The sequence below is a fragment of the Phodopus roborovskii genome, unplaced genomic scaffold, assembly GCF_943737965.1.
Source record: "Phodopus roborovskii unplaced genomic scaffold, PHOROB, whole genome shotgun sequence".
Lineage (NCBI taxonomy): Eukaryota > Metazoa > Chordata > Mammalia > Rodentia > Cricetidae > Phodopus > Phodopus roborovskii.
The window spans coordinates 1,967,979-1,992,704 of record NW_026126460.1 but is presented as its reverse complement, the minus strand read 5'-3'; the positions used below and the strand labels follow the sequence as shown (position 1 = coordinate 1,992,704).

General features: G+C 40.7%; 1 protein-coding gene across 3 annotated transcripts in view; it reads left to right on the top strand.

Moving 5' to 3' along the window:
• The window catches only part of Hecw2 (HECT, C2 and WW domain containing E3 ubiquitin protein ligase 2), a 331,621-nt gene that overhangs the window by 288,880 nt on the left and 18,015 nt on the right, over positions 1 to 24,726 (top strand). For all 3 annotated transcript variants that reach the window (XM_051190202.1, XM_051190203.1, XM_051190204.1), the window contains 7 exons: positions 2,471 to 2,591; positions 3,955 to 4,068; positions 14,926 to 15,078; positions 17,446 to 17,544; positions 21,367 to 21,496; positions 22,437 to 22,583; positions 23,336 to 23,450. In XM_051190202.1, the coding sequence (XP_051046159.1) occupies positions 2,471 to 2,591; positions 3,955 to 4,068; positions 14,926 to 15,078; positions 17,446 to 17,544; positions 21,367 to 21,496; positions 22,437 to 22,583; positions 23,336 to 23,450 (879 nt within the window). The remainder of the gene's footprint in view (positions 1 to 2,470; positions 2,592 to 3,954; positions 4,069 to 14,925; positions 15,079 to 17,445; positions 17,545 to 21,366; positions 21,497 to 22,436; positions 22,584 to 23,335; positions 23,451 to 24,726) is intronic.

Below are 24,726 nucleotides of genomic sequence, written 5' to 3'. Positions count from 1 at the left end.
TCGTTTTCTTCAGTAACAAAGTGATGATGAAAACCTTAATAGCCACTTTGTTGACTCTGTGTGAGGTTTTCTCAAGTCTCCCCCTATGGAAAGTGCATTATCCCTAATGTATAGTAGGTGCTTATCAGTCAGTAGCTGTTATTATTATTAAGAAACACTGTTATCATCAGAGCTTCCCATTCCTCCTCCTTGCTTTTCTGCTGGCACTAATTTGTATTTCGAATGCTCGGTGTTCCTCTGAGTCACCACACTCCTGACTAGTTCTTATTCCCTCAGGCCTCAATTGCTGTATAAACTAACTGCTTCTCCACCCTTCCGTCCTTCCTCTTTCCCACCCTTAATCTGCCCTACACCCTCTGCTGAGAACGTCTCTAATCAGATACCACTTTTGCATTATTCCCTTTCCTTTCCTCAATAGTCTATAAAGGTGACCCCCCCCACACACACACACTTCCCTAACACCAGCGTCAGGATTTTTAAATCCCTCTTCTGATTGACTTCAGCCCTTGTCTGTCCTACATGCCCACCATACTCCAGGTTATGGAGTGTCCTTAGCATCTGTTGAACACACATTCAATATTTAGTCCAGTTCTTGCTGCTCTGAACCAGTATAAAATTCAGATTCTTCTCTACTTACAAGTTTATTTAATTTATTACTAATTACAAAATTATTTAATTTTCTCATTGTTGTGATCTAAAACTGGACAGAAAGGAATTTAAGAGAGGGAAGGTTTATTTTGGCTTATGGTTTAAGGGGATACAGTCTATTGTCGGGTCAGGTTAGACATGGTAGCAGGGACAGACGTGGATTTCAGGTACTCGGCCCTCTTCTTTTTAGTCACTCCTAGACCCTGGCCTCTGGAATGGTGCCACTAACATTTAGGGTGGGCTCTCCTACCTCAATTAACCAGAACTAGAAATTCCATCACAGATATGCCCAGAGAGGTTTGTTTCCATGGAGATTCTAGATCCTATCAGCTTGGCAATTAACCACTTAGGCTCCAATTAAGCTCCTCCCTGAGGTCTTTTCCATTTTGATCTCAACTCATACACATTATTTTTCTGTGACATTACTATTATCTTTTATACCACTGACCTCAAAAGCAAATACCTCAGAGGAAGCAGCCACCTATCTCCTTAGGGAGGTTCAAGACAGTTGTAAGATTTCTCATAACTTTCAAGAGAAAAACATGTTTTTCTCTTACTTGAAATCTACTAATTTTTAAATGCTGGCAATTATCTAGTCTTTTTTTTTTTATGTAGAGGGCAAACAGTACACTGTGACCTAGGATTATAGTTTTAGCTCTTCTATTTTAGTTTGTATCCCACCTAGTTTAAGACGTAATTATTTGATATGTTTTACTTCTAACTCTTCAACCAGGGCATCCATTGTTGACTATAACACAAAATTAGCAATAAATAACTATCCTAGCTATCTCATTTGTTAAAGAAATATTTGTAAGGCACCATGGCTCAAGCTTGTACTTGAAGCCCTCATGAGACACAAGCAGGAGGATGGGAAATTCAAGGCCAATCTAGGCTAACTAGCAAGCTCCTGTCTCAACAAAACAAACAACAACAAACCCACATATATACAGACACATGCACACCCTCAAAAAGAAAGAAAGAAATCTCATGAAACTCACATGCTGTGTAATGAACAAGACCATATTTTATTTTCTGCTTTTGGCATGTCTCATGCCTGATTCCCCTACTCATCATCAGCCAGACATCTCAATATGCTACCTAACCACATGTGACACACAGATTTTTCTGTAGAAAGAGGAAGAAGCCATGTTATATTTATACATTATTAATAACACTCTGTAAATAATAAACGGCATACTTTTAATCTATAGCTATTGACAGTACTTGACACATTGTGAATGCAGTAAATATTAATACTGTTTATTCTTGTGCAACGGCAAGATATATATGCTTCCCACAGTTATGCTTTGAATTCTGTGTTTGTGCTAATCATATTTTCCTTCAATGTAAAATAAATGTGAATATATTTCTAAAATCATTCTTAAACATAATGCATATATAAAAACACTTTCATGGGCCTTCATGAGGCTTCCTTTACAGTTTCCATGATATTGTTTTAACAGCATATCAACAGCAAGCAAAGATATTCCATTCTGAATAGTTATGCTTAGGCATAAATAACTCTGACTCATTCTGGTTTGGATGGAAAAGGGGAACATATCTGAGAAACAGTGAGCATATTTGGCTGTTTAAACAGGATCTTTGTTCTCAGCCAAAAAGCTACAAATAAGAGTTTCTCTTAAGCTTCTCTTAGCTGTGTTTAGGCCTTCATCTTTGGGGTGTGCAGGGGGGCGGAGGGGGTGATGCAGAAGCTGAAAGCAGTGCCTCAATTTTCTTTGCTAACTTGTGGTAGTCTTTCATGGTGGTATGACGATGCTGGTATAGGGCACGGGTACAGCTTGTCCTTTTGTGGTTGCTACAGGTACTCAGCGTGCCAACGCCCGCGCTCCAGCCCCTTACAAGAGAGATTTTGAAGCCAAACTAAGGAACTTTTACAGGAAGTTAGAGACTAAAGGATATGGACAAGGCCCAGGGAAATTAAAGTAAGTGGAAATGACACAAATCACATGACTTATAAATGGTGAATGTGTAGGAAGCAGATGTGAGTTTAAAATATTGGGTGTCACGGGAATGTTTTAATGGGCATTATCATTTCAGAATTTATAAATTAGACTATAATGCTCAGGAGCTAAGCACTAGTAAGCAAGCTTTATGGTTTTCAGTCAAGCTAGGACTATGTAAAACCACAAAATATTAAAAGGTGATTATTTTTTTTTCTCCTGGGAAGTACCTCTTTGCTGGCCCATCTGATATTCAAGAGATGTATCATTATCACAGTGTTTTAGACCAAATGTTACTAGTTCCCTGGCTGCCATGAGAACAGGATAATGATGAGCACTATTTTGTTCTGTGAAACAAACTTCACTGTACAAGAGAACCTGCCATGAATGCTGTGTTGCCTCTCTTTAGCCACCTCTCTTGAGTGTCCAAGATTTTTCTCATCCTGGTGTGTGCCTCTTTCCCATCTTCCTACCTCTGTTCCCCTGACCTGTGCCCCCACTTGAGCTCACTATGCCACCTGGGAGAAGATAGAGGAGGGAAGATCACCATGTGCCCTGAGTGCCCAAGGGAAGACCAGCCCCCATGCTTACTGCCCCAGGCACAGGAATGTTTGCACCAAACACATTAGCCCAACCCCAGTCTCATATCTCTCTGGACTGTGCTCTTCTCATGCTTGAATTACAGAGCTCTTCCTAAGTTCAGGCTCCCTGTTATTTCCTTGTCATTTTATAGACATTACGGGTAAGTTGATATCTGTAGAAAATGACTTTAATTGTCATCATCATAGTAGATTGTCACAGCATCATTCATTCTTATCTGCCCATTAGGGAATCCCAAGATTCACTTAATTTAAAACTTAAATTAAGTGCCCTTGTGAACTCTTTTGCTTTGCAGGACTCTCTCTCTCTCTCTCTCTCTCTCTCTCTCTCTCTCTCTCTCTCATGGTTCTCACTGGATATTTAGTAATTGAATTCCATATTTGGGTGCATTCCAGTCTTAAAAGATTCAGTCCCTGTCTCTCTCTCTGTCTCTGTCTCTCTCTCTTTCTGTCTTTCTCTCTCTGTGTGTGACCACTCTCCTTCTGGAATAAATGTCTTGGCCACTCAGAAAGGACTCCTGGGTTTTTTATAGGCCATAGGTTTACCCATGATTCTCTTATGTAACTTTTGCTATTGCTGTTAAGGAGTTAAACACAGATTTGTATTCAAGTACAGACAGCAATGACATTAAGTAACTTCACTCCTCACCTAGTTAATTGTGGTAAATAGAAATTAAATGGCACAAAAGATAAGGAATAAGAACTAATCTCTTAATGCACTTTTCAAATTGTCTCTCTGTGGACAGGTTAATTATCCGAAGGGACCACTTGCTAGAAGATGCTTTCAATCAGATTATGGGCTACTCCAGAAAAGACCTGCAGAGGAATAAACTGTATGTCACCTTCGTCGGGGAAGAAGGGTAAGTAAGTAGAACAGGGAAGTGGTCTGTGCAACACAGGCTGTGGCTGCAGAGCGGATGTTTCTCTGCATCTGTGGTTCCAAAACAGGAAGTCCTTCTTGCAGGAAGTATTGGTCTCAGATGCTTAAACAGTTTGCCCTTTTTCCCTCCACTTCCTCTGGTTTTTAAATCATTTGACATAGGCTATTTTTAATTAAAATAGCTCTTACCAATACTTCATTTTTTTTTCAATTGGGAGGTAAATTTGGTTGTTTTTCTCTGTATCTATCCATCTTTTGAAGAGGAAAAAATTGGAGCTTTGAGGGGGAAGGGAACAAGAACATGCAGTTCACATCTCCTTTTCTACCCCAGTGCGATAAGTAGAATGTGTGTCACCTGCTAAATAAGCCCTAGTTCAGAATCACAGATCCTGTACTCTTTCCGGAAGTGCCCATAGCAACCATGTCAATGCCTTTGCTCCTGTTTCCCCGCCTCCAGTTCTCTCCCCTTGGCAGAGTAGCACACCTCCCAATATAACCACCTATTGTAAACAAACCGCACAACATGACTCCTCCATGAGTGTGCTCATTTAGATAAGGGTTGAGAAACAAGGGCTGGGGCTCCCACACTGAGTCTGCTGTACCCAGGTAGACATAGCATTCCTTAGTGGATTGATTGCCTTAGATGGATAGCTTGTATCCTTCACAGGCCCCTCCTTCTTCCTATCTCAGGACTCAGGGCTTCCTTTGTAGCATGTAGCTTCTAGACACAATTTTAAAAAGCCATGCCCAGCCTTAATACATGGGGAGGTTCTTAGTCTCACTGCAACTTGACATGCCGTATTTTATTGATACTCATGGGAGTCCTGCCCTTTCTCGGATTGAGACAGTGGAAGAGGGGGGGACTGGAGGGTGGGAGTGGGGTGGAGGTGGGGCGGGGAGGGTTTCAGGCCTGAACTACCAAGCTCAGTAGTTTGGGTCACTTTAACAACACCCCTCTGAGTCTTATAGTGCAGACGGTTAAGTAACCATTGCTGTAATCCAGGCAAACCTGGCTGCACTTCTCACCCACCTCTGCATGGTAGGTGTGTGTACCCTGGCTCTTTAAAAGAAAAAGTCCACCCACTTCTGCTCTCCCCCATACTACTCCCCTCCTCTGAAGGGCAGACAAGACCTGTCCTCCTCCTCCCTTCTCTTCTGTCCTGTCTCTGTGTCTCTTTACCTCTTTTCTCTTTCCTTCCCTTATTTTCTTACCTCCCTCTCAATAAAATGAGTCAAGTCTGCAGGTCCCCATCTGCCTGCCTTGCATCACTGGCCTGATCCTCACAGTCCCTGCACAGGACCAAGACCGGCCCATTTGGTCCCAACCCCAACCCCTGCTGCTTTATTCCTAACAACCATAGTAGTGATATCTAACCAACTGCCCCCCCCAATTATGTGGTGGATGGAATGGGGGTTTAAAGCACAGCATGCATTACTTGTCCATGGATCTAGAGAATAGCAAAATAAAGGCCCAGTCCCAGGCCTTAAGTCTTTCTCCTGACACTTGAACTATACTGGGATGTAAGAAACGCCCCTATCTTTAGTCTGTCTGGGTCCTGCTTTTTCCCCTGAAGGGCATTTTAGCATTCCAGTTGGTGACCAAACATTAAGTTTGGGCTTGAGTGCAGCTGAGCCTTAAGCCCTTCATGACTAATGTACATATGTAAATGGACTTGGAACTTGTGTTAGTCTGCCCAAGATGCAGGTGCAAGGTTGGAAAGGGAGGCAAGTGTTGTTAGCCTCTTCACAGGTATGCAAAGGATGTCAAGTATTTCCTTACAGGAATATTTTCTTCTCCCAGAACTCCAGCTGCCTTCTTTTATTATTAAACCAGAGACTTTTTTTTTTTTTTTTTTTTTTTTTTTGACACATGAGCTTGCTAGGCTGCTCAGATTGGCCTTGAACTTTTAAGCTGAAGTGTCCTCAGCCTCCAAAAAACTGGGAGCTGGGTCTACAGATGTACATCCATACTTCTGGCTTGGGCCACAGTTTGTTGCTATCTCACACATAGACTTCAGAAGCCCTGGTGGATAGGATTGAACAGAACAGATGTTTGTCAAGTGTGATCATCCTGAAGTGGTCCACCATATTCCGAGATGATGATATCAGTTCCAGGCAGTGCTGGATTCCTTTTTGTTTGGTGATCACTGGAAGTCAAGTGCTTCCTACCCCTGTCACTTGTCCACTTCCTGTGATAGCAAAGGGAAGAGAGAAAGAGAGAGAGAGAGAGAGAGAGAGAGAGAGAGAGAGAGAGAGAGAGAGAGGGAGGATGCTTTGGGATTGCTCTCAGTTATCAGAAACAACCCCTGACTCTGCTCCCTCAGTGCATGGGTTATGGGTTATTGACACAGTGTTTTTGGAGTCAGGCTCTACCATGTAAAGTATCCTTCAGATAGGATGTAAGATATAGGCCGTGTCTTTCCATTAGGGTATTGAGAATATGCCTGCTGGCTATGAAAATGGAAAACAGGTATCTTGCTGAAAAACACAGAAACCTCAAAACTACATGAAAGTAAAAAAAAAAAAAAAAAAAAAAAAAAAAGAAAGAAAGAAAGAAAAAAAGACTTTTCAAAGAATGACTATCACATTAAAACATATTTCTTTCTGGATTATTAAAAATGCCTATCTATATTTTCCCACTGAATTTTAGAAATGGGACTTTTCTGTTTCTCCAGATTTAGTGCTGTTAATTAATTTATTTATTTTTAAGTTCTGTAAGTTTAAATCTGTTGTTCAGTATTTAAAAATAAGTATATCTGTTGTTCAGATAGTTTTTCTTCAGTGCCAAGGTTCCTTGAAGAAAGTATTGATTCTGGGCCTGGGACAAGATTTATACACAAGATTTGGAGCCTGAAGTGTCTTGTAGTGCCTGCCATAAAGTAGGGAAGTTTGTCAACAGCCCAGAGCCATAGGGCATAAGAGCCAACAGAGTCCCCAGTGACCACAGTGGGAATAATTTCAGCTATGAAATTAAAAAAGGAATATTGAACTGTACTCTAAGTGATTGAATACATGATCAAATGAGTAAATAGATAGGAAAAATAAAAATCCAAATAACCTAGGAGAATTTCATAAGCATGGATTATATAGTGACTTTCCTCCAAATATACAGTAAGGATAAGTAAGTTTGTTCTGTTGAAACCTGGTAAACATTGTCTCAGTTATAAGTCATTGTATTGGCATTGTATCCTTCACACATGAAAACGATACTTTGCCCAAACCCATAATCATACAGTCTATTTACAGAAAAACATGAAACAATTCCCAGTTTTTACATTGTAGGAACCTCTCACCAGTATTCCTCTTTTGTTTTTTGTTTGTTTGTTTTGTTTTTGAGACAAGGTTTCTCTGTGTAACAGCCCTAGCTGTCTTAAAACTAGATCTGTAGACCAGGCTGGCCTTGAACTCACCTGCCTTTGCCTCCTGAGTGTCGAGATTAAAGGCATGGGCCACTACGCCCAGCCTATATTCTTGAAAATCATCGAGGACCTTGAAAAAACAAACAAACAAACAACTGACAACAACAACAAAAACCCAGAAAAGTTTGAGAGAATGCTATAGTCAAGAAGAGGAATGGTTAGTGACACTTTTCTAGATGAGATTGTAAAGATATCAAGTGATAGTGGATGAAATCTGGATGAAGTATGCATTTGTTATACGTCGGTATTATTGGCTAGTTAACATGACAGTTTATGGCAGCCCTGAAACAAGTTCTGTGAAAGTTCATTCCCAAGGAAGTGGAGCCCTAAGTCACAGATCTGCCTGCCCTGGGATAGGGTTTAGAGGTCTTGGTAGAATAGAGACAGAGTGCCCTGAAGTGTAAGGAATGGTTAAATGAAAATGGGGTCTACTCCATACATAATCACCCTCTTCACAGGATTTACACTGAGGGAAACCGTACCATTAGTGTAATTTTAAAATGTTAAGTAAGTCACACTGGTGAGGTCCCCTAGAGACAGACAAACATGGCTCCAAGCTCCTGAAAAACAACTTAGGCAATCATTGCTTCCCGTGTTGTTAGCAGAGAGAATGGTGGGAGGTTTCTGAGCAGCTGCCAGGCTAGCTGGTGATAGATCAGGTGAAGCTAGAGGCCTTTCCTAGGGTTCCCATCAGATGTATTGATGAGAAATGGTCTATACTGATTAGAGAAATTCATAAAGGCAGTGCAAGAGCTCTTTGCACTAACTTTTCTTATAATTCAAAATATTCTCAAATAATAGCTTTAGCAAATGAAAACATTTGGTCCGGATTTGGAGAGATTTAGCAGATGTTTTCTTTTTGCGTTTTTCTTGTTGCCTTTTTTTTTTTTTTTTTTTTTAAGATGGTTGACTTCTCTGGGACTGTTTTCAATGTAGGTCTTCATCATCACTCACAGTCAGTACAGTAAGACATAGAGTTAATTTTGTGAGAAGTCTAAATTAATACTAATATTAGCATTCAAAGAGCATTGTTTTGTGTCAACTTTATACTATCCATGAGGGATTAATACATTTTAGTTATTGTTGCTACTATTTCAATGATTTCATTTCCAGTCTAACAACAGTCAGCCTAGCTTTGCCAATGAATAAAGAACAGTGAATATACTTTTAATAACAATGCACTGACCTGCATTATTATCAAAAAGGTGTGGAGTAGCAGCTTCACAAAAACAATAGCTATGCTTTATGCTGTTTCTTCACATATATCTGAAACACAATATATAGATTGTTCCAGAAGTTAGGAATCTTTAGGGTACTGCAGATGCTATCCAGGGTAGAATTAATCCTAGACTATTGGAAATGCCTGTATTCGAGTTACCAAAAACACAAAACCCATCCTTGGGCCTATAAATGTAGATGCCTTAGAACGACTTACCTTTTTTCACTAAAATGATTATTTGTGATAGCCTTGGATTTTTACAAAATTTAGTTAATTTCTAAGCACTGTCTTATTATTAGTGGTTTAATTAGGGCTAGAGCTGGGAGTTGTGTTCTAGGCACTAGAATCTCCACCAAGCTCAGTAAGGTTATGTTGTCTTGAGAAGTTAGGGGAGGAAGTATGGGGTGGCAGAACGGCCAAAAGCAGTTACCCTGCTCAAAGGTGAGGAGCCTTAGTCTGGCTTGGTGTTGCTTGTGGGATGGAGGAAAGCACTGTGATGTGATGCTATATATGTTTCTTTGCTGTGTTGTTTTAGTCGGTGAGTAACCCTAGCAACCAAAGCTCACCTGGCATTAAAACTCAGGTAGATTCTGATAAGGAATCCAAGCTGTCACCTAACTCCTAGTACTCCAAACTAAAGAAATAGTGTCCTAGACAGAGATGATGCTGACTCCCTGAATGCCCCACCTCCTGTTTTCCTCACTGCAACTCTGTCAAGGGCACCTTTATTCAAGAAAGAATGAATTCATTATACACCAAGTGCTGCTGAGATGACATCAGTCATCCGTCTTGCCAGCCACACTTAGACTAGGAAGGAGCCTATGCAAATAGTTTTCCTTTGGGGACCTGTGTGCAGTATCTTTCTGTATTCCCGTGGGATAGGGACATAAAAATAACTGGGGGGGAGGGAGGTTGGGGGGCAGGGATGTGACTAGAAATAGGTTTTTTCCCACTACTTATAAATTAATCCACAGTCCTCACATATAACCAAACAGTCTGAGCTGTAAAGCTGCAGGGCTTCAGTTGAACGTGGGCTGCTGTTTGCCCTCTTCAAAGAGGGATCTGCATCATTTGAATCATCACAACCTGCCAAAGAAGGGTGCCCTGCAGCCACGCTCTGCTGGGTACCACCAAGGACATCTGCATCTTTTGAGGCTTCCTTCCTCAGCTTCAGTCCTTGTTAAGTGGCTCAAAAGCTAAATCTCTCTCTGCTCTGAATATCTGGCTGAATCAGAAGGTGCCTAGGCCATGTGTGTTTGGACAAATTTATAGAAAAAGGTAGTGTGACTTCCTGAGGCTATCAAATTTTCTCATGTTACAGTCTGTTCCCATTAGAATATTTTGTTTTCAGTTACTTTTAGTTGAACTGATTATAAAGAATGGGAGAATAAGACTAACTATTTTAACACATGTCAAAAGCTGCTAATAACTCATGTGGTGTGCCGGGCCAGCAACGTGATGATGGCTAAAATGCTTTGTCAGCAGGCAGGGCTTGGGACACCATGACCACCCTCCTGACATCTGTGCTTACTCAGAAATGCCCTCAGATGCAGCTGTTATGGGGCTACACACCCGTTGTCCAGAGTTTCTGTATTTCCTTGCCAAGCTTTTAGCTGTAGAACTAACCTAACTGGCAAAACAGGAATGTGACAACCGATCCCTGTGATATGAGTCACGTTAACTATTTTATGGAAGAGGTGCTATAGGTACTGCATGCCCACATGCCCTGCTGTGGCATGTTTCATTGAATTTGCTAGATGTAGATAGAAATGGCAGCCCACAACGTACTCCTAAATATGCAGTTCTGCATTTGGAGTTACAACCAAATTAAAGTAGAACGACTATCTTGGCTTTGGAGTGACTCTATTCATGTTTCAATAGGGGAAAAAAACGTTTCCAGTTGTGCATGCATTTCCTGCTAAAGGAGCTATTTGTTTTTTTCTCTTCTGAGGTGTTTTGCTTTTCAGCTTAACTCCTCAGAGAGAATATGTTTGTCTTCAGCCACAAGAGAAACCAAATCAATAAGGTCATTGTTGTCTTAACAAACTGTACCATGTTAGAAGATATTACACTGTGAACTTTCTAAGCCAACTCACTTGTGTGACAGTGGTTTCAAATTGAGTCATCTCTTAGGGATTGGCACAGTTTACTCATGGCATTGAATTAATGTACCACCACCCCCTAGCAAACTAACTAACATTTATTCACACTGCCAAATGCCAAATAACAATATAAGTGATGCTAATTTTTTTTTCAGAGAACATCAGGGTGCTCCAGTCACAATTCAGCAGTGTGTATGGAGTGCCTACTAAATATCATTCTGCAAAAATTGAGTGTCTTAGTTAGGGTTTCTATTGCTACAATGAAACACCATAACCAAAAAGAAAGTTGTGGAGGAAAGGGTTTATTAGGTTTACACTTCCACATTAGGGTTCACCACAGCAATGAAAACAGGATCCTGGATGCAGGAGTTGATGCAGAAGCCATGGATGAGTGCTGCTTACTGGCTTGCTCTCCAGAGCTTGCTCAGCCTGCTTTCTTATAGAACTCAGAACCACCAGCCCAGGGATGCAACCACCCACAGTGGGCTGGGTCCTCCCCTATCAATCACTAATTAGGAAGGTGCCCTACAGGCTTGCCTACAGCCTGGTATTATGAAGGAGTTTTTTTGTTTTTTTTTTTTTAAATTGAGGTTCTCTCCTCTTCAATGACTTTTGCTTGTGTCAAGTTGACGTAAAACTATCAAACACAAGGAGTAAAACAAGATCACCTGTTCTCAGCATGGTCAAAGTCTAAATTTATGTATGGGTGAGGCAGACACACATGGGTCATTACTCTGGGAAGTGCAGTGTAATTGAAATATAGAGAGTTAAATCTTAGGGACCACCCTGTGATTTTTAATGGAAAATCCATAGTAGAGCCAAGTTGGCTTATACCAGTCATCTCAAAGAAAGCAGGCTCGCTTTATCATTTGCCTGTTACTTTAGCTCTCTGTGACTCTGGTGTTCTGTGGGCCTATACAAAGTGAAAAGCCCAGCAGAGGAGTGACCACAGCAAGTCAGAGAGTGTTGATGTCTCCTTGGAGGAGTCTCACTAAGATTTATAGTAAACTAGATGTTTTAAGAAAGCACTTTCCTCTTCCTTGTTTTTGTAACAGCAGCAGTTGGCAAAACTTTTCCATAAAGAGATGGATAGTAAACATTTTTAGACTTTGCCCATTGTACACTCTCTATGGCACGTACGCACCTCAGCATTTTATCAGGGCATAGCAATGGGTTACGGACAAGCCAGCTAGGTGCATTTCACTATAGCTTTATTTACAAAACCCGGGCTTCGGAAGATTTGCCCTCAGGACATAATTTGCGAAGCCCTGCTCTATAAACAATATTGTTTTAATCTTGATAGATAGCTAACATTTACTGAAGGGTAGAACATATGGAATAACCTTAAATTTGAAATGAGGACACCTGTTTAGGGTTCAAGACCTGGTACCTCATCACAGTATCCCTCTGATTCAGTCCACTGGTTTTCTCTGGCCTCAGTCTTCTCTATTAGAAGAAGAAGAAATTTAGCAAAATTACTTCTGTCCCAATTTAGTGTCCCAACTTATTTTTGTTGCTGTGATAAACACCACTATCAAAAGCAACTTGGGGAGGAAATGATTTATTTCATTCTATAAATTATAGTCTGCATCAAAAGAAACCAGGATCTCTAGGCAGGAGCTTAAGGCAGAAATCATAGAGGAATACTGCTTACTAGCTGGCTGGAAGTCTCACACTCAGCTATCATATACTACCTGGACCACCTTCCCAGAGGTGGCATTGTTCACAGTGGACATGGCTTTCCCACATCAATTAACAGCCAAGAAAATACCACATAGACATGCCTACAGGACAATGTATATTAGGAAAAAGTTGAACTAGCACATGGATATATTATGAATTTTATGTAAGACAGTGTGTAGTGAAAGAATTGGAGTTGATTTATTGAAAATAGATATTAAAGTAAGGAAATGGAGGCATTTCCTCAGTTGAGGTGAACGAAGAGAAGTGGCTTCCCCAGGAGGCAGAGTAACTTCAATCTTGAAGGAAAGTATCCACACTTGCTTGGCTCCTTCGCCATGCCTCAGGGTTGGGGTCAGTTCCAGGAGACCAGAGAATCTGCACCTGCACAGTGAGAGAAAGTTAAAGGAGGTGATCTGCTCAGGAGTAGAGAGGGGGGAGAGGCAGATACCAGAGACCAAGGCATCCAAGTATGGAGTCCTACTAGGATTAGCTGGAACTTTTTCCTCTTGAAGACCTAGAGTAATGCTTAGACTGGAACTGGCATTTCAATCTTTGTTGGAAGTTTGTGTACGAAAAACATCCAAGTAGGAGATTGCTGCTGCTGCTGCTGTGGCCTCTGAAGCCAGAACTAGGAGAATAAGAGGAAGCCACAAAAAGGCTGCATGATGGGAGCAGTCTGAGCTTACGGGTACCTTCTCCAAGCACCTGCCCTTTTCCACCCAATAGGTTTTCCCCAGGTGCACTGTGGGTATGAATTTAGGAGCTTGCAGTTTTCACCTGAGCTGTACTAGACAGTTTTATTTGAACTTATGTCCCTTTTAATGTATATTAGGAAAAAGTTGAACTAGCACATGGATATTTTATGAATGTTATGTAGGACAGTGTGTAGTGAAAGAATTGGAGTTGATTTATTGAAAATAGATATTAAGTAATATTATCTATAGTCAAATATGACAAAAATGAAAAATTAATATGTGAATAGTTGAAGTCCACACTATTTGGTTACATTTTTAGTTTTCCAAATCTTCTGCCTATGACAGGATTATTTTCTAGATCATAAAATCCCATCACTGCCCGAGACTCAGATGATTCCACTTTCATTTTAAAAAAATGCAGTAATGGAGGCCAGGTGAGGTAGTACATATATGCCTTTGTTCCCAGCATTCTGAGGCAGAAGTAGGTGGATCTCTGCAAGTTTGGAGTTTGAGATCTACATAGTGACTTGCAGCCCAGCCAGGGCTACATAGTGAGACAGGACTAAAGAGACTAGACGATAGGTCAGTCAGTAACATGAGGACTTGAGTTCAATACGGGTAACTCACAATTTTAAATTGGTCCAAGTTTGTTAGCTTGCGCTTATAATTCTAGCACTGCTGGGAATATAGAGACACTCCTGGGGAGGCAGAGACAGGTGAATCCTTGAGGTCCCATGGCCACTTACGAAAGTCTGTTTGGTGAGCTCCAGACAGTGAAAGAGCCTGTCTCAAAAAGGTGAGTGTCACATGACGATTTGTCATCTGGCCTTGGTACACGAGTAAGCATGTGCGCGCGCACACACACACACACACACACACACACACACACACACTGCAATAATACACAAATAACAGATTTGGAAAGAGATGTAAGTGGTGGGAAGGATAAAGCAAACAAAAAGTCTGGCGTTGCTGGCTAGCTACCGCACTCCCATCGTTGAATCTCTGTGTGCCCTTTTTATCAAAGGGCTAATATATTTCATACTTCTCATTTAATTTATGCATCTCAGTTCCTTTGTATTTCACTCTTCCGCTGACCGTACCCTTCTCACTTGGGCATTGCCGGCCACTTGTCCTTCCTCAAACCCTGCACTGTCCATTGCCAGTGAATGGACTTCACGGTGGACTTCACATGCTGGAGTTCCAGCTGGCCCAAGAACCTTCCTTAGAAAACCCTCTGTGCCTTCTTTATCCTTGACTGTAATTTTCCATGGTGCTTTATAATTTATACTTTCCACTTGTATCATCCTTTTTCTTCTCCCATTCAGAAAATTTCCAGAAATCCCCAAGGTCTTCATTTCCTTTAAGTGGATATAACTACTTTCCTCAGTGTGAATGAAACAATCCCACAACATGTCCTTCCCTATGGCCTTACTTTGAACATTTAAAACGTTTATGTATGTGTGCATTGTATAAATCATGAGTGTATTGCATATTGTTTACATGTCTCATGGGTAGCTCTAGTTTTGGATATGTACTATATAAATACCTAGTTTGTTATTTTGAACCAAGAATACTGAGATCAGAATTTTTTAGAATATACTGTAATGAGCATTCTCTAGAAAGTTAAACACAGGAGTAACTGTTCCCACTACCTAGAAAAGGTAAAAGCTGCTTATTCGTCCTATGGATTTTTTTTTTCTTTTTTCTTTTTTACAGGTTGGATTACAGCGGGCCTTCCAGAGAATTTTTCTTCCTGGTATCCAGAGAACTGTTTAACCCCTATTATGGCTTATTTGAATATTCAGCCAATGACACATACACAGTACAAATAAGTCCTATGTCTGCTTTTGTAGACAATCACCATGAATGGTAAGGATTTTGTTTCTATGATTTATCTTCAGTTAATTTCTGTGATACTAAAGCCACCCTCCCCACAAAAGAAGCCACATTCTTTTAAACATTTTCCCTTCCTGGAAAAAAGTTAAATTATCAGTTATGTATCTCGTTTGGTTTTTATTTTTGTCAAACTTAACTATATAGGCAACCCCCTAGCCAGTAATTAATTATAGTGCATAAGATCAATTTTAACTGAGCTGAATAGAATTCAAATGTTTTCTTATTAGAGAAATGTTACAGGTGACATTTCTTGTTTCTTGGTAAGTCCCCAAGTCCAATGGTTCTCAGCCACGCTCCCTAGTGTTGTGACCCTTAAACACAGTTCCTCATGTTGTGGTGACCCCAACTATAAAATTACGTCCTTGCCACTGTTATTAATCATAATGTAAATATCTGATATACAACCCCAAAGGGGTTCTGACCCACATGTTGAGAATGACTGCCAGGATACTCTAGTTGAAGACAAGTAGCTTCTCTAACAGCCTAAAGAAATCTGGCCTTGTGGGAGGATAGGTGGGACAGCTGGGTCCCTGGCTGAGGCCTGTTCGTGTGTGTGTGTGTGTGTGTGTGTGTGTGAGAGAGAGAGAGAGAGAGAGAGAGAGAGAGAGAGAGAGAGAGAGAAAGAGAGAGAGAGAGAGAATGTGTGTGAGGCTGTATATGTGTGAGAGAGTGTGTGTGAGTGTGAGGGTCTATATGTATGAGTGTATGAGTGTGAGAGTGTGTTATGTGAGTGTATTTTTTGTGAGAGTGTGTGTATGTGTGTGAGAGTGTGTGTGGGTGTATATGTATGTGCGTAAGTGTGTATATGTTTGAGTATGTATGTGTGTGAGTGTGCATGTGTGTATGTATGTGTGAGAGTGTATATGTATGTGTGTGAGTGCATGTGTGTATATATGTGAGTGTGTGCATGTATGTGTGAGTGTGTATGTGTGTGAGAGTGTATTGTGAGTGTGTGTATGTGTATGTATGTGTTAGTGTGTATGTGTGTGTGTGTGTCAGAGTATATGTGTGTGAGTGTGTGTATGTGTTTGTGTGTGTATGTGTGAGAGTATGTGTGTGAGAGTGTGTGTGTATGTGTGTGAGAGTGTGTATGTGTATAGGGTAGTGGCCTAAGGGAACTGTAGATCAAGTACAGGAATGGGAAGTCAGTACAGCACCCTCTCACACACCAATGCATTTCACCCACTTAACATTTGCAGGCAGAGATTGCCTTTTTCTTAATTTATCACACAAAACCAAGGCAAACAATTTCAAGGTTCCCATCTGGAGGTACTTACTCTGAAAAATCCCAAATTACACTCTTTCCAAATGTCCTTACATCTTTTTCAAATCCCTGAATTTGTAGACTTTAAATATTTACATAACCCCTATTAACTTGTTCCTGGTCGTTTTTTTGCTGATAGTAACAAAGAAAGAGCATAAATGGGAAAAGGTTGAGTCATGAGGTTATTGACCGGTGAAAAGCATTAACTCTGAGGACTTACTCCTCAAATTAACCTCTTGTTTAGTTACAAATTTGGAGGCCTCCTAACTCTGGCTGTTGTAGCTGTGCTAACTAACATACATGGAAATGAAGAGGGACAAAACCTGCCAGCCACTGACCACACAAAGCCTTCCTGACTAAAATGACAGACCCGTAGTACTCTTGTAGGCATCAGACATTGAATGGCTGGAAACCAAGAAATGTGTGATGAAGAAAACCATTGTGTACCTCAGGCAGAAAACCCAATTTTAACAGATCTATAGTGAAGTTTCCAAGTTGATTCAGAACAGGCTTTAATTTTGAAATTTTGGAGAACAGAATGTCTCATGAGGAAAACCCCCCCAATGTCTGTATGAATACTTGATGAGTGATGGTATTTACCATCAGTAGTGAGGCTTGAGAGAGGACAGGGATGGATGGGAACCTCCTCAGTCTGAATAAGGGCTTTTCCTCAGAAGGGAATTGCTCCTAGTTTGCATAAGAGAAATCAACTAATATCTGTGAACACAAACTGAAGGTGACTTTTTTCTCAACCTTCTTAGTCTTTATCAGTATCTCTTGGGATGGTTTGAGGAAATTTCACTGAAATGCTATTGGGAGCTCATACTGTCAAATGCAGGTTGATATAGGGTGACATTGTTAACACAGCCTAAGGGTAAGGTGTCCCTAAACATTGGAGGAACAGATTTCCTCCACAAGTAAACACTGACTAATGAAGACACTCCACAGTGTACCAAGGAAACCTACATAGAGCTGTTGGGCAGGTAATCTTGGACAAACATAGAGTTGAAATTCATTCTAGGATGTAAGCACAGTGGCTCAGTAGTGTTCAGCTACCTTGTGTTTCTTCTTTACAGGTTCCGGTTCAGTGGGAGGATTCTCGGTCTTGCACTAATACACCAGTATTTGTTGGATGCCTTCTTCACACGGCCCTTCTATAAAGCTCTTCTCAGAATGTAAGCATATGTCTGTGCTCTCTTTGTTGGCATGTAAAGCTCAAATATGCTTTCCTGAAGAGGTTCTGAGAGATAGTTCAGTGGTTAAGAGAACTGGCTGCTCTTCCAGAGGACTCAGGTTCAATTCCTAGCACCCACATGGCAGCTCACAACTGTCTGTAACCTCCAGTTCCAGGGGGCACAGCCCCCATGGCAAAAACATCAATAAACATAAAAAAAAGAAAAAAGAAAAAGAACAAGTTTTATCAAGGACTCCATTTATCTGCACATTATAACGAATCAGTTGTTGAGTGAATAGCGGTTTAGATTTCAAAAATGAGCAATTTTAAATGTAGTTGTTAGCTTCTGGCCCTTCACTTCTGATTACCCACCAGATGTTAAGTTTTGTTCCTCCCTGAATAGTTGGTTCTCATCTTCGACAACACATGTTTCTTTAAAACAACTGTACTTCAAACACAGCCCTGAGATTCTTGTGGCATCAATGCTGATTATTAATAGAATAGTTGTGGATTAGTCTTGGTGACTCATAGCCTGTGCCCCTTTATGAAGTGCATGCTGTATTTTGCTTTATGCACTTCCAACAGCTTGCTCTTGGTCACAAGTTCATTTCCTTTTGTTTGATCTCTGTTTTCTTTTTGGTTTCTTTGTCAGGCATAGATAGTGCCATACTTTTCTTGAGAACCTTCCTATATCAAAAAAGCAGAATAGAGGGCAGATGAAAAAATTAGCATCCATAGAACTTTTTCTTTGTTTCTATCACAATGATGGAGCAATTATTGTACAATGTAGAGCAAAACCACCCTTATAATCAGTAGGTAGTCACTTAAAAGACCAAGTAGAAGGCCAGTCTTGTGGGAGGAAGATAGACATGTAGACTTCAATTGCAAAGTACTGAAGTACGAAAGCATGGCTGGGAGCTGTCTGGCACATCTTCCCATCAAGCCCATGGACCTCTTGTTCCCTAAAGTGAAGTCCTGACCTCAAATGAAAACCAACAGAGTGTTTCTCATGCAGCCTCAGCATGCTCAGTAGGAAGATGTTCCCCTGGGTGACAAGGACCTTCGTCCCTATTTCTCCTGGGCCCCCTTGTCACCTTTGCCTCCCATTGTCTTCTCATGGTTTCATAGGTTTCCTGAAAGTTCCCCTGTTTACATCTGCTGCTGAGTCACTCCCTCCACAGGTGTTGTTCTGGCTCTCCCTCCTTCAATACCTGGGAGCTGTTGTTGAGTGCTTCTTAGTCCTATCTCCTTAGATGGTTTTGCTACTTCTGATACTGATATTCAACTCTGGGATAGCAGAGACGATCAGAAACTGAAAGTTCTCTCTGCCGCTCTATAGAGTTGATCCCCGGATCTTCCCTACCCTGGTACTCGTGGCACTGTGTTCCCCCTCTTCTTGCTCCTCTATTGGCCTTTCCTCGGGCTTGCCCTTAACCTTGGAGTTTCAGAAGCTTCCATCCCACACCCCAGCTCTCCTCTCTCCAAGGCTGTAGAAGGAAATTTCTTCATTTGCTTCTTATCCTGTGGAGCACTGAATCAAGCCACGGGTCTTGCTGTCTTGAACAGTCCTGTGAACAGTCCTCTGAACATTGCTTCTTGGGTGTTTTAGGGGGATCCCAAATCTACATAGTTAAAGCAGAACTCATTATGGGCCTTGAAGTGAAGCTTCTATATGTCCACCAGACATTAATGGTACACATGTTCTTGGTTATTCTGGTTAGACAAGGATAGCAAATACACAGTACAGGTTTTCAAGTTGTTTTCTTGGTTCTGTGACAAAATCTTTGGCCAGAGCAACCTAAAGGAAGGTTTGTTTTGACTTTCAGTTTGAGGAATGCCGGCCATCTTGGCAGGGCAGCTGGTCACATTTCATCCTCAGTTAGGAAGTGGAGAGAGTGCCCAGCTCAGTTTCTTCTTGTTCAGTCTGAAACCCCAGCCCAAAGAATGGTTGGGCTGCATATGTGTGGGTGGGTCTTCCACTGCAATTAAATTAGTCTGGAAAACTCCCCACAGGCATACCCAGAGGCTATCTCCTTGGTGATTCTGCATCCTGTCAGTTGGCACTATGAACCTTCACAGCATCCTTCACTATTTCTGTTTCCATCCAGTTGAGTACTTTCAAAAGATATGTAGTGTTTTTTTCCCTCTGAAATCATGTGACCTCAGAAATCTTTCCAGTCCATTTCACTGAAAATTGTTGATCAGTGCAGCAGGCAGCATGGTTGAGGTCTAAGAGTCACTTTCAGAGTTGGCCTGTGACATGAATTCATTTGCTGTCCCTATTTTATATTACCTTCCTCTATAACTATAACTATTTACTAATTTCTATGTCCCTGCCTCTCACTCTTAATAGCCTTGTCCTCATTAGGACATTTTTCTTACTTTGACTACATTAATGAAGTGGTCTGTTAATTGATATTTCCATCTATTTAAAATAGTCTTTTCAGTATCTTCCAGAAAAACTATTTATACATTATCCCTTTACCCAGTTACATCATTCCTTGTCTTGAGCCCCAGTCACTGCAATCCTTAGAGTGGCACTAAAGATTTGCTCCCACCTACTTTTCTGTTCTCATTCTTAGGATGTTTAGAGTGCCTTGTGGTCAGTACTCCAGGGCTTTTCATGTATTTGGAGTACTCTGCACTCTATGCCTTTGGATTTGTTTGTTTTGTTCTCTCCTCTCTTCCTGCTTTCCTCTAACCCATTCCCTTCTATCTCTAGATTTTCTTCATCCTGAAAGATTTAGTACAGGCACCATCTCATCTAAACATCTTTCCCTGAATGTTCAGGTCAAAGCAAATGTCCCTCTCGCTTCTTCTGATGTTATTGGTATTTACCTTTTCTTCTTTTTGAGACAGAGTTTTACTCCACAGCCCAGGCTGGGCTCAGACTTGCAATCCTTACCCAAGCCTCCCAAGTGTTGGAGCTGTGGCATGGTTCACCATGTCCAGCCTTATGTTATTGTTAATTGTAAGTAGCATGCATTTGAAACCTTGCATGAATTACAGCACTGTCTATGCTGCTGTCACTCACACTCTACATTAGTTTATTTACAGTGTGCCTGTCTCCCCAAGGTCACTTCCTTCCAAGAAGAAGTTCACCAAGCAGTTATTAATGTGTGTGGCACACATTTGATACCTAATAAATATCTAAAACCAAACAAGACAACCCTTGAAATTGAGCTAAAGGGCAGGAAATTTCAAGACAACTATAGCAAATTAATTACTTCCACCTTACACCAGGGCATATAATAGTAACTCCAGCTCAAGTAGCTCTTGTCACTGCAAAAAGAAAAAGAAATTAGTGGCATGAAGTATAGGGAACTTTTGTGGTCATAGAAGAATTCTTTGGCTTACTATTTTTATAGTGGCAGAATAAGGAAAAGGGAAATGTATGGACATCAGTTACAGTACCTCATCTTTTTTTAAAAGGACAAAAGAAAAACAAATGACAGTAGAGAATTCAATAAAAATTTCAAATTGGGAGAACAGTAAAAGAGAATTGGGGTACAAGTTGTCAACCTGACCCAGTTCCAGATCTGGCACTGGTTGTGGATGACCATGTATGCGACAGCCATTCTTTGTTCTCCTGGTTCTGTCTTTGAGAGAAAAGATAGGCACATGGTTCCTGTGACATTTTATGCATCTGGGATCTAAACATGTATGCCATGATTCTGTCTTACTTCAGTAGTGTGATTGCCAAACTTGTTAGGGGGTATTTCAAGTATCACAGCCTATCTGTGGGTCTTGTTCTTGCCACTGTCCTCAGTTTCCTTCCTCATGATGACAAGGCCTATGTGTTTGCCTCTGTTTGTCATCCTAGCCTGTGTGACCTGAGCGATCTGGAGTACCTTGATGAGGAGTTCCACCAAAGCCTGCAGTGGATGAAAGACAATGACATCCATGACATCCTAGACCTCACATTCACTGTGAACGAAGAAGTCTTTGGGCAGGTCTGTCTCATGGCTGCTGAGAAGTGAATTCCAATGCTAATATCAAATGCTAGTGTACTTGTGGCTCACTGGGTAATTTATCCCAGGGCTACAAACTCATAGTAAGCTTGGGTGCAGAGATTATTCTAATGCTAACGACAGTTTAAGATGTTCTCATTTTATAGGTTATGGGAACCATTTTTGTATTATAAATAATCTTTTTATTTCCACCTCAAATGGATATGAGATATAGGAATATCTAGAAGTAAATACATTTGAATAGTCTCTGCTATCCCTGAGTTGAATAGTAAATTATTTAATTGTAATATAAAATTAAGATCCATTTCGATTTAAAAACTGTGACAGTTTACTTTGAAAGAGAGAGAATATTTTGGAGAGTGCTTGAAAGCAGATAACATACTGGTTTTATTTTAAATTTGATGGAAGGACAGAATAAAAGATTTCTGTCAGGAGCTTTGTATTTTAATAGGAATTTGGACTCACCTGGGTGTCTTGTAGGTCATGTGTTTTGAAAATGTTTCTTTTTCCTTCAGTACAACTTTTATACTGGCTTAGTAGGTATAATTGATTCTAAACCTTAGATTAGCCCTTTTCAACCTGTGGGTTGCAACCTTTTGGGGGTTGAATGATCCTTTCACAGGGATTGCCTAAAACCATCTGCATATCAGATTTTTATATTATACTTCATAACAGTAGCAAAATAACAGTTATAAAATAGCAACAAAAATCATCCTATTGTTGGGGGTCACTGCAACTTGAGGAAATGTATTAAAGTGTCACAGACATTAGGAAAGCAGAGAACCACTGTCTTGGATACTTCTCCCTACTTGTGGGATGCTCTGGGGTCAGAGAAGGACCAGATGCCTGACTTCACCTCCCTGGTAGCAGTCAGCATCATGTGTATTGTTTTCTGATCAGTTCTTTTGCTTTTTAATGACAGATTACTGAACGAGAGTTAAAACCAGGGGGAGCCAATATCCCAGTCACAGAGAAGAACAAGAAGGAATACATTGAGAGGATGGTCAAGTGGAGGATCGAGAGGGGTGTGGTACAGCAGACAGAGAGCTTAGTTCGAGGTTTCTATGAGGTAAGGCAGTAGTAGCAGGCATCTGCAGTCCCAGAGTGGGGCTGCCTATCCATCTACCGGACTTTGCATATAGAATAGTTTTTCTTTTCCTTCTTGCTGTGTTTACTCTTATTCTTTCATTTCAAAAAACCAAATATATTCCTATATGTCTCCAAAGTACACATGCAAAAGCTTACTGTACATGTTATAAGAGATCACTGAAATGAATGGTACACTGAGTTTAGGTGTTCCATTTTAATGGTTTAATGACTATTGATAACATGGAAGTTATGATTCTTACTCATGCTTAGGTATGCATAATCAAATCCTATACTTGATATGTGGAACAATTGTGTGTATAGGCCAAGATTTATCACGTTTATTCTATGTAACTTTCTCTATAAGATCACTGGATATTTTTCAAAACAGAAGACAAAACTAGGTTGATTGATGGTGAGATGTGAAACAAAACCCTCCTATTCTGGTACTCACCGACCCTGCCTTGCTTAGCATCTGAGACCAGAGACAACCTAGAGTATTCACTGGGATATGGTGATCAACCAACCCAAAAATTCTAGAGGCTAATTCTACCAACTTTCAACTAGAAACATATCTTCCTTCTGTAGAGAGTATGACAAGTTCCATGTTCTAGCACCAAGTATAACCACGGTCCTCTTGAAATTCCCTGTGTGTTGCATTTCTGATGAGGCTTCCTCATGGTTGACATTTCTCTAGGCTCCTAAGCCATGCCTGTGCCCTTTTCTACTCCACAGGTGGTAGATGCCAGGCTAGTATCTGTCTTTGATGCACGAGAACTGGAGCTGGTCATCGCTGGCACTGCTGAAATAGACCTCAGTGACTGGAGAAACAACACCGAATACAGAGGCGGTGAGGTTTGATTTAGAAATGCCTGGATTTAAGGTACAGGGGGTGCCTAGTTCAAACACAGCTCTGAGCACAGAGCAGACAAAGGTGCTTGCCTTAATCACTGGTCTGCTGCTGTTTTCCTTGAGACATTGGGCAAGGTCAGTCTCTTCTGTACTAGTGACTTACAAAGTCAAAAAGGGGAAGGACTGTTTACACCCCACCTGGGGATGTCATAACTCCTAATTGCTGGTGAAGAAATGTGAGCCTAAGAACACCAATTAATTATTGGATGACGTTGTTGGTGAGGCATCGGGACCTTATATCCAGCTGGTCAAGCCCCACCTGACTGATCTACATTCTAAACCTCCAGTTGCCACACCCTTTGAGCTTCCTAACCCGCTCGGGTTTGCTACAGTTCCTTGTACTCCCTATAATGTATACCTCACAGTGAAAACACGAACAGGAACAAGACTGGGCTCTCAAAACTCAGTGTGCCCATCTGCAAGGCCCTTCTCAACTGGAGCATCGAGTTTGACTGAAAAGGGAACTGTTATAAAATCATTTTGAGTGGGACTGTTTTGAAAGGCTCTCTGTAGATCAGTACAGAGTTTTACTTAGTCATTTGGACCAATGTGATTGGGTTGGTTCCTTATTAAGAAGCTGAAACCTAAGGACAGCCCAGAGTTTCACTGAATAATTTTAAGCAAATTAAGTATGAATTTTCTGGGATGTGTTACAGTGTTAGGGTTTTCTCTGAAAGGCTTTGTTAAATTGAGGTTTCTACCATTGCTATTTCTGAAGTCAAACTGTAGTAAATTTTCTCTGACTGGATTCGTGTAGCATCCATATATGATGTTAGTTATTATAGATAGCTTTGTTAGCTGAATTATTTTAATTACTAATGAAAATGTAATTTCTCTGAGACCCCACTTAAATGTTGTGGAAAATACTATTTCCTTGTTTCATACTCACAGGAGATTTTTAATCACAATACAGTAATCAAATTAGTCATTTTTGTAGTTCCACAATCTAAGATTTTTATTCAATATATATGAGTAAATCAAGGACCTATTTTAGTGGTAAATCTTACCAAATGAGATCTTAGAAGAGACCAGATAAAGGATGATACTTGACTGCCATGTTTGCCCAGCGCAGCAAGTTGGCACCACATAAAACGGAAGTTAAGCTGTCACTTACCATCTGTTCATACTGCAGCTGTTTGTGGACAATGTGATGGGGTATCATTCTTCTTTCAAAATAGGCTTAGCACAAACAATGAAGGCAAAACAGAAAAGGG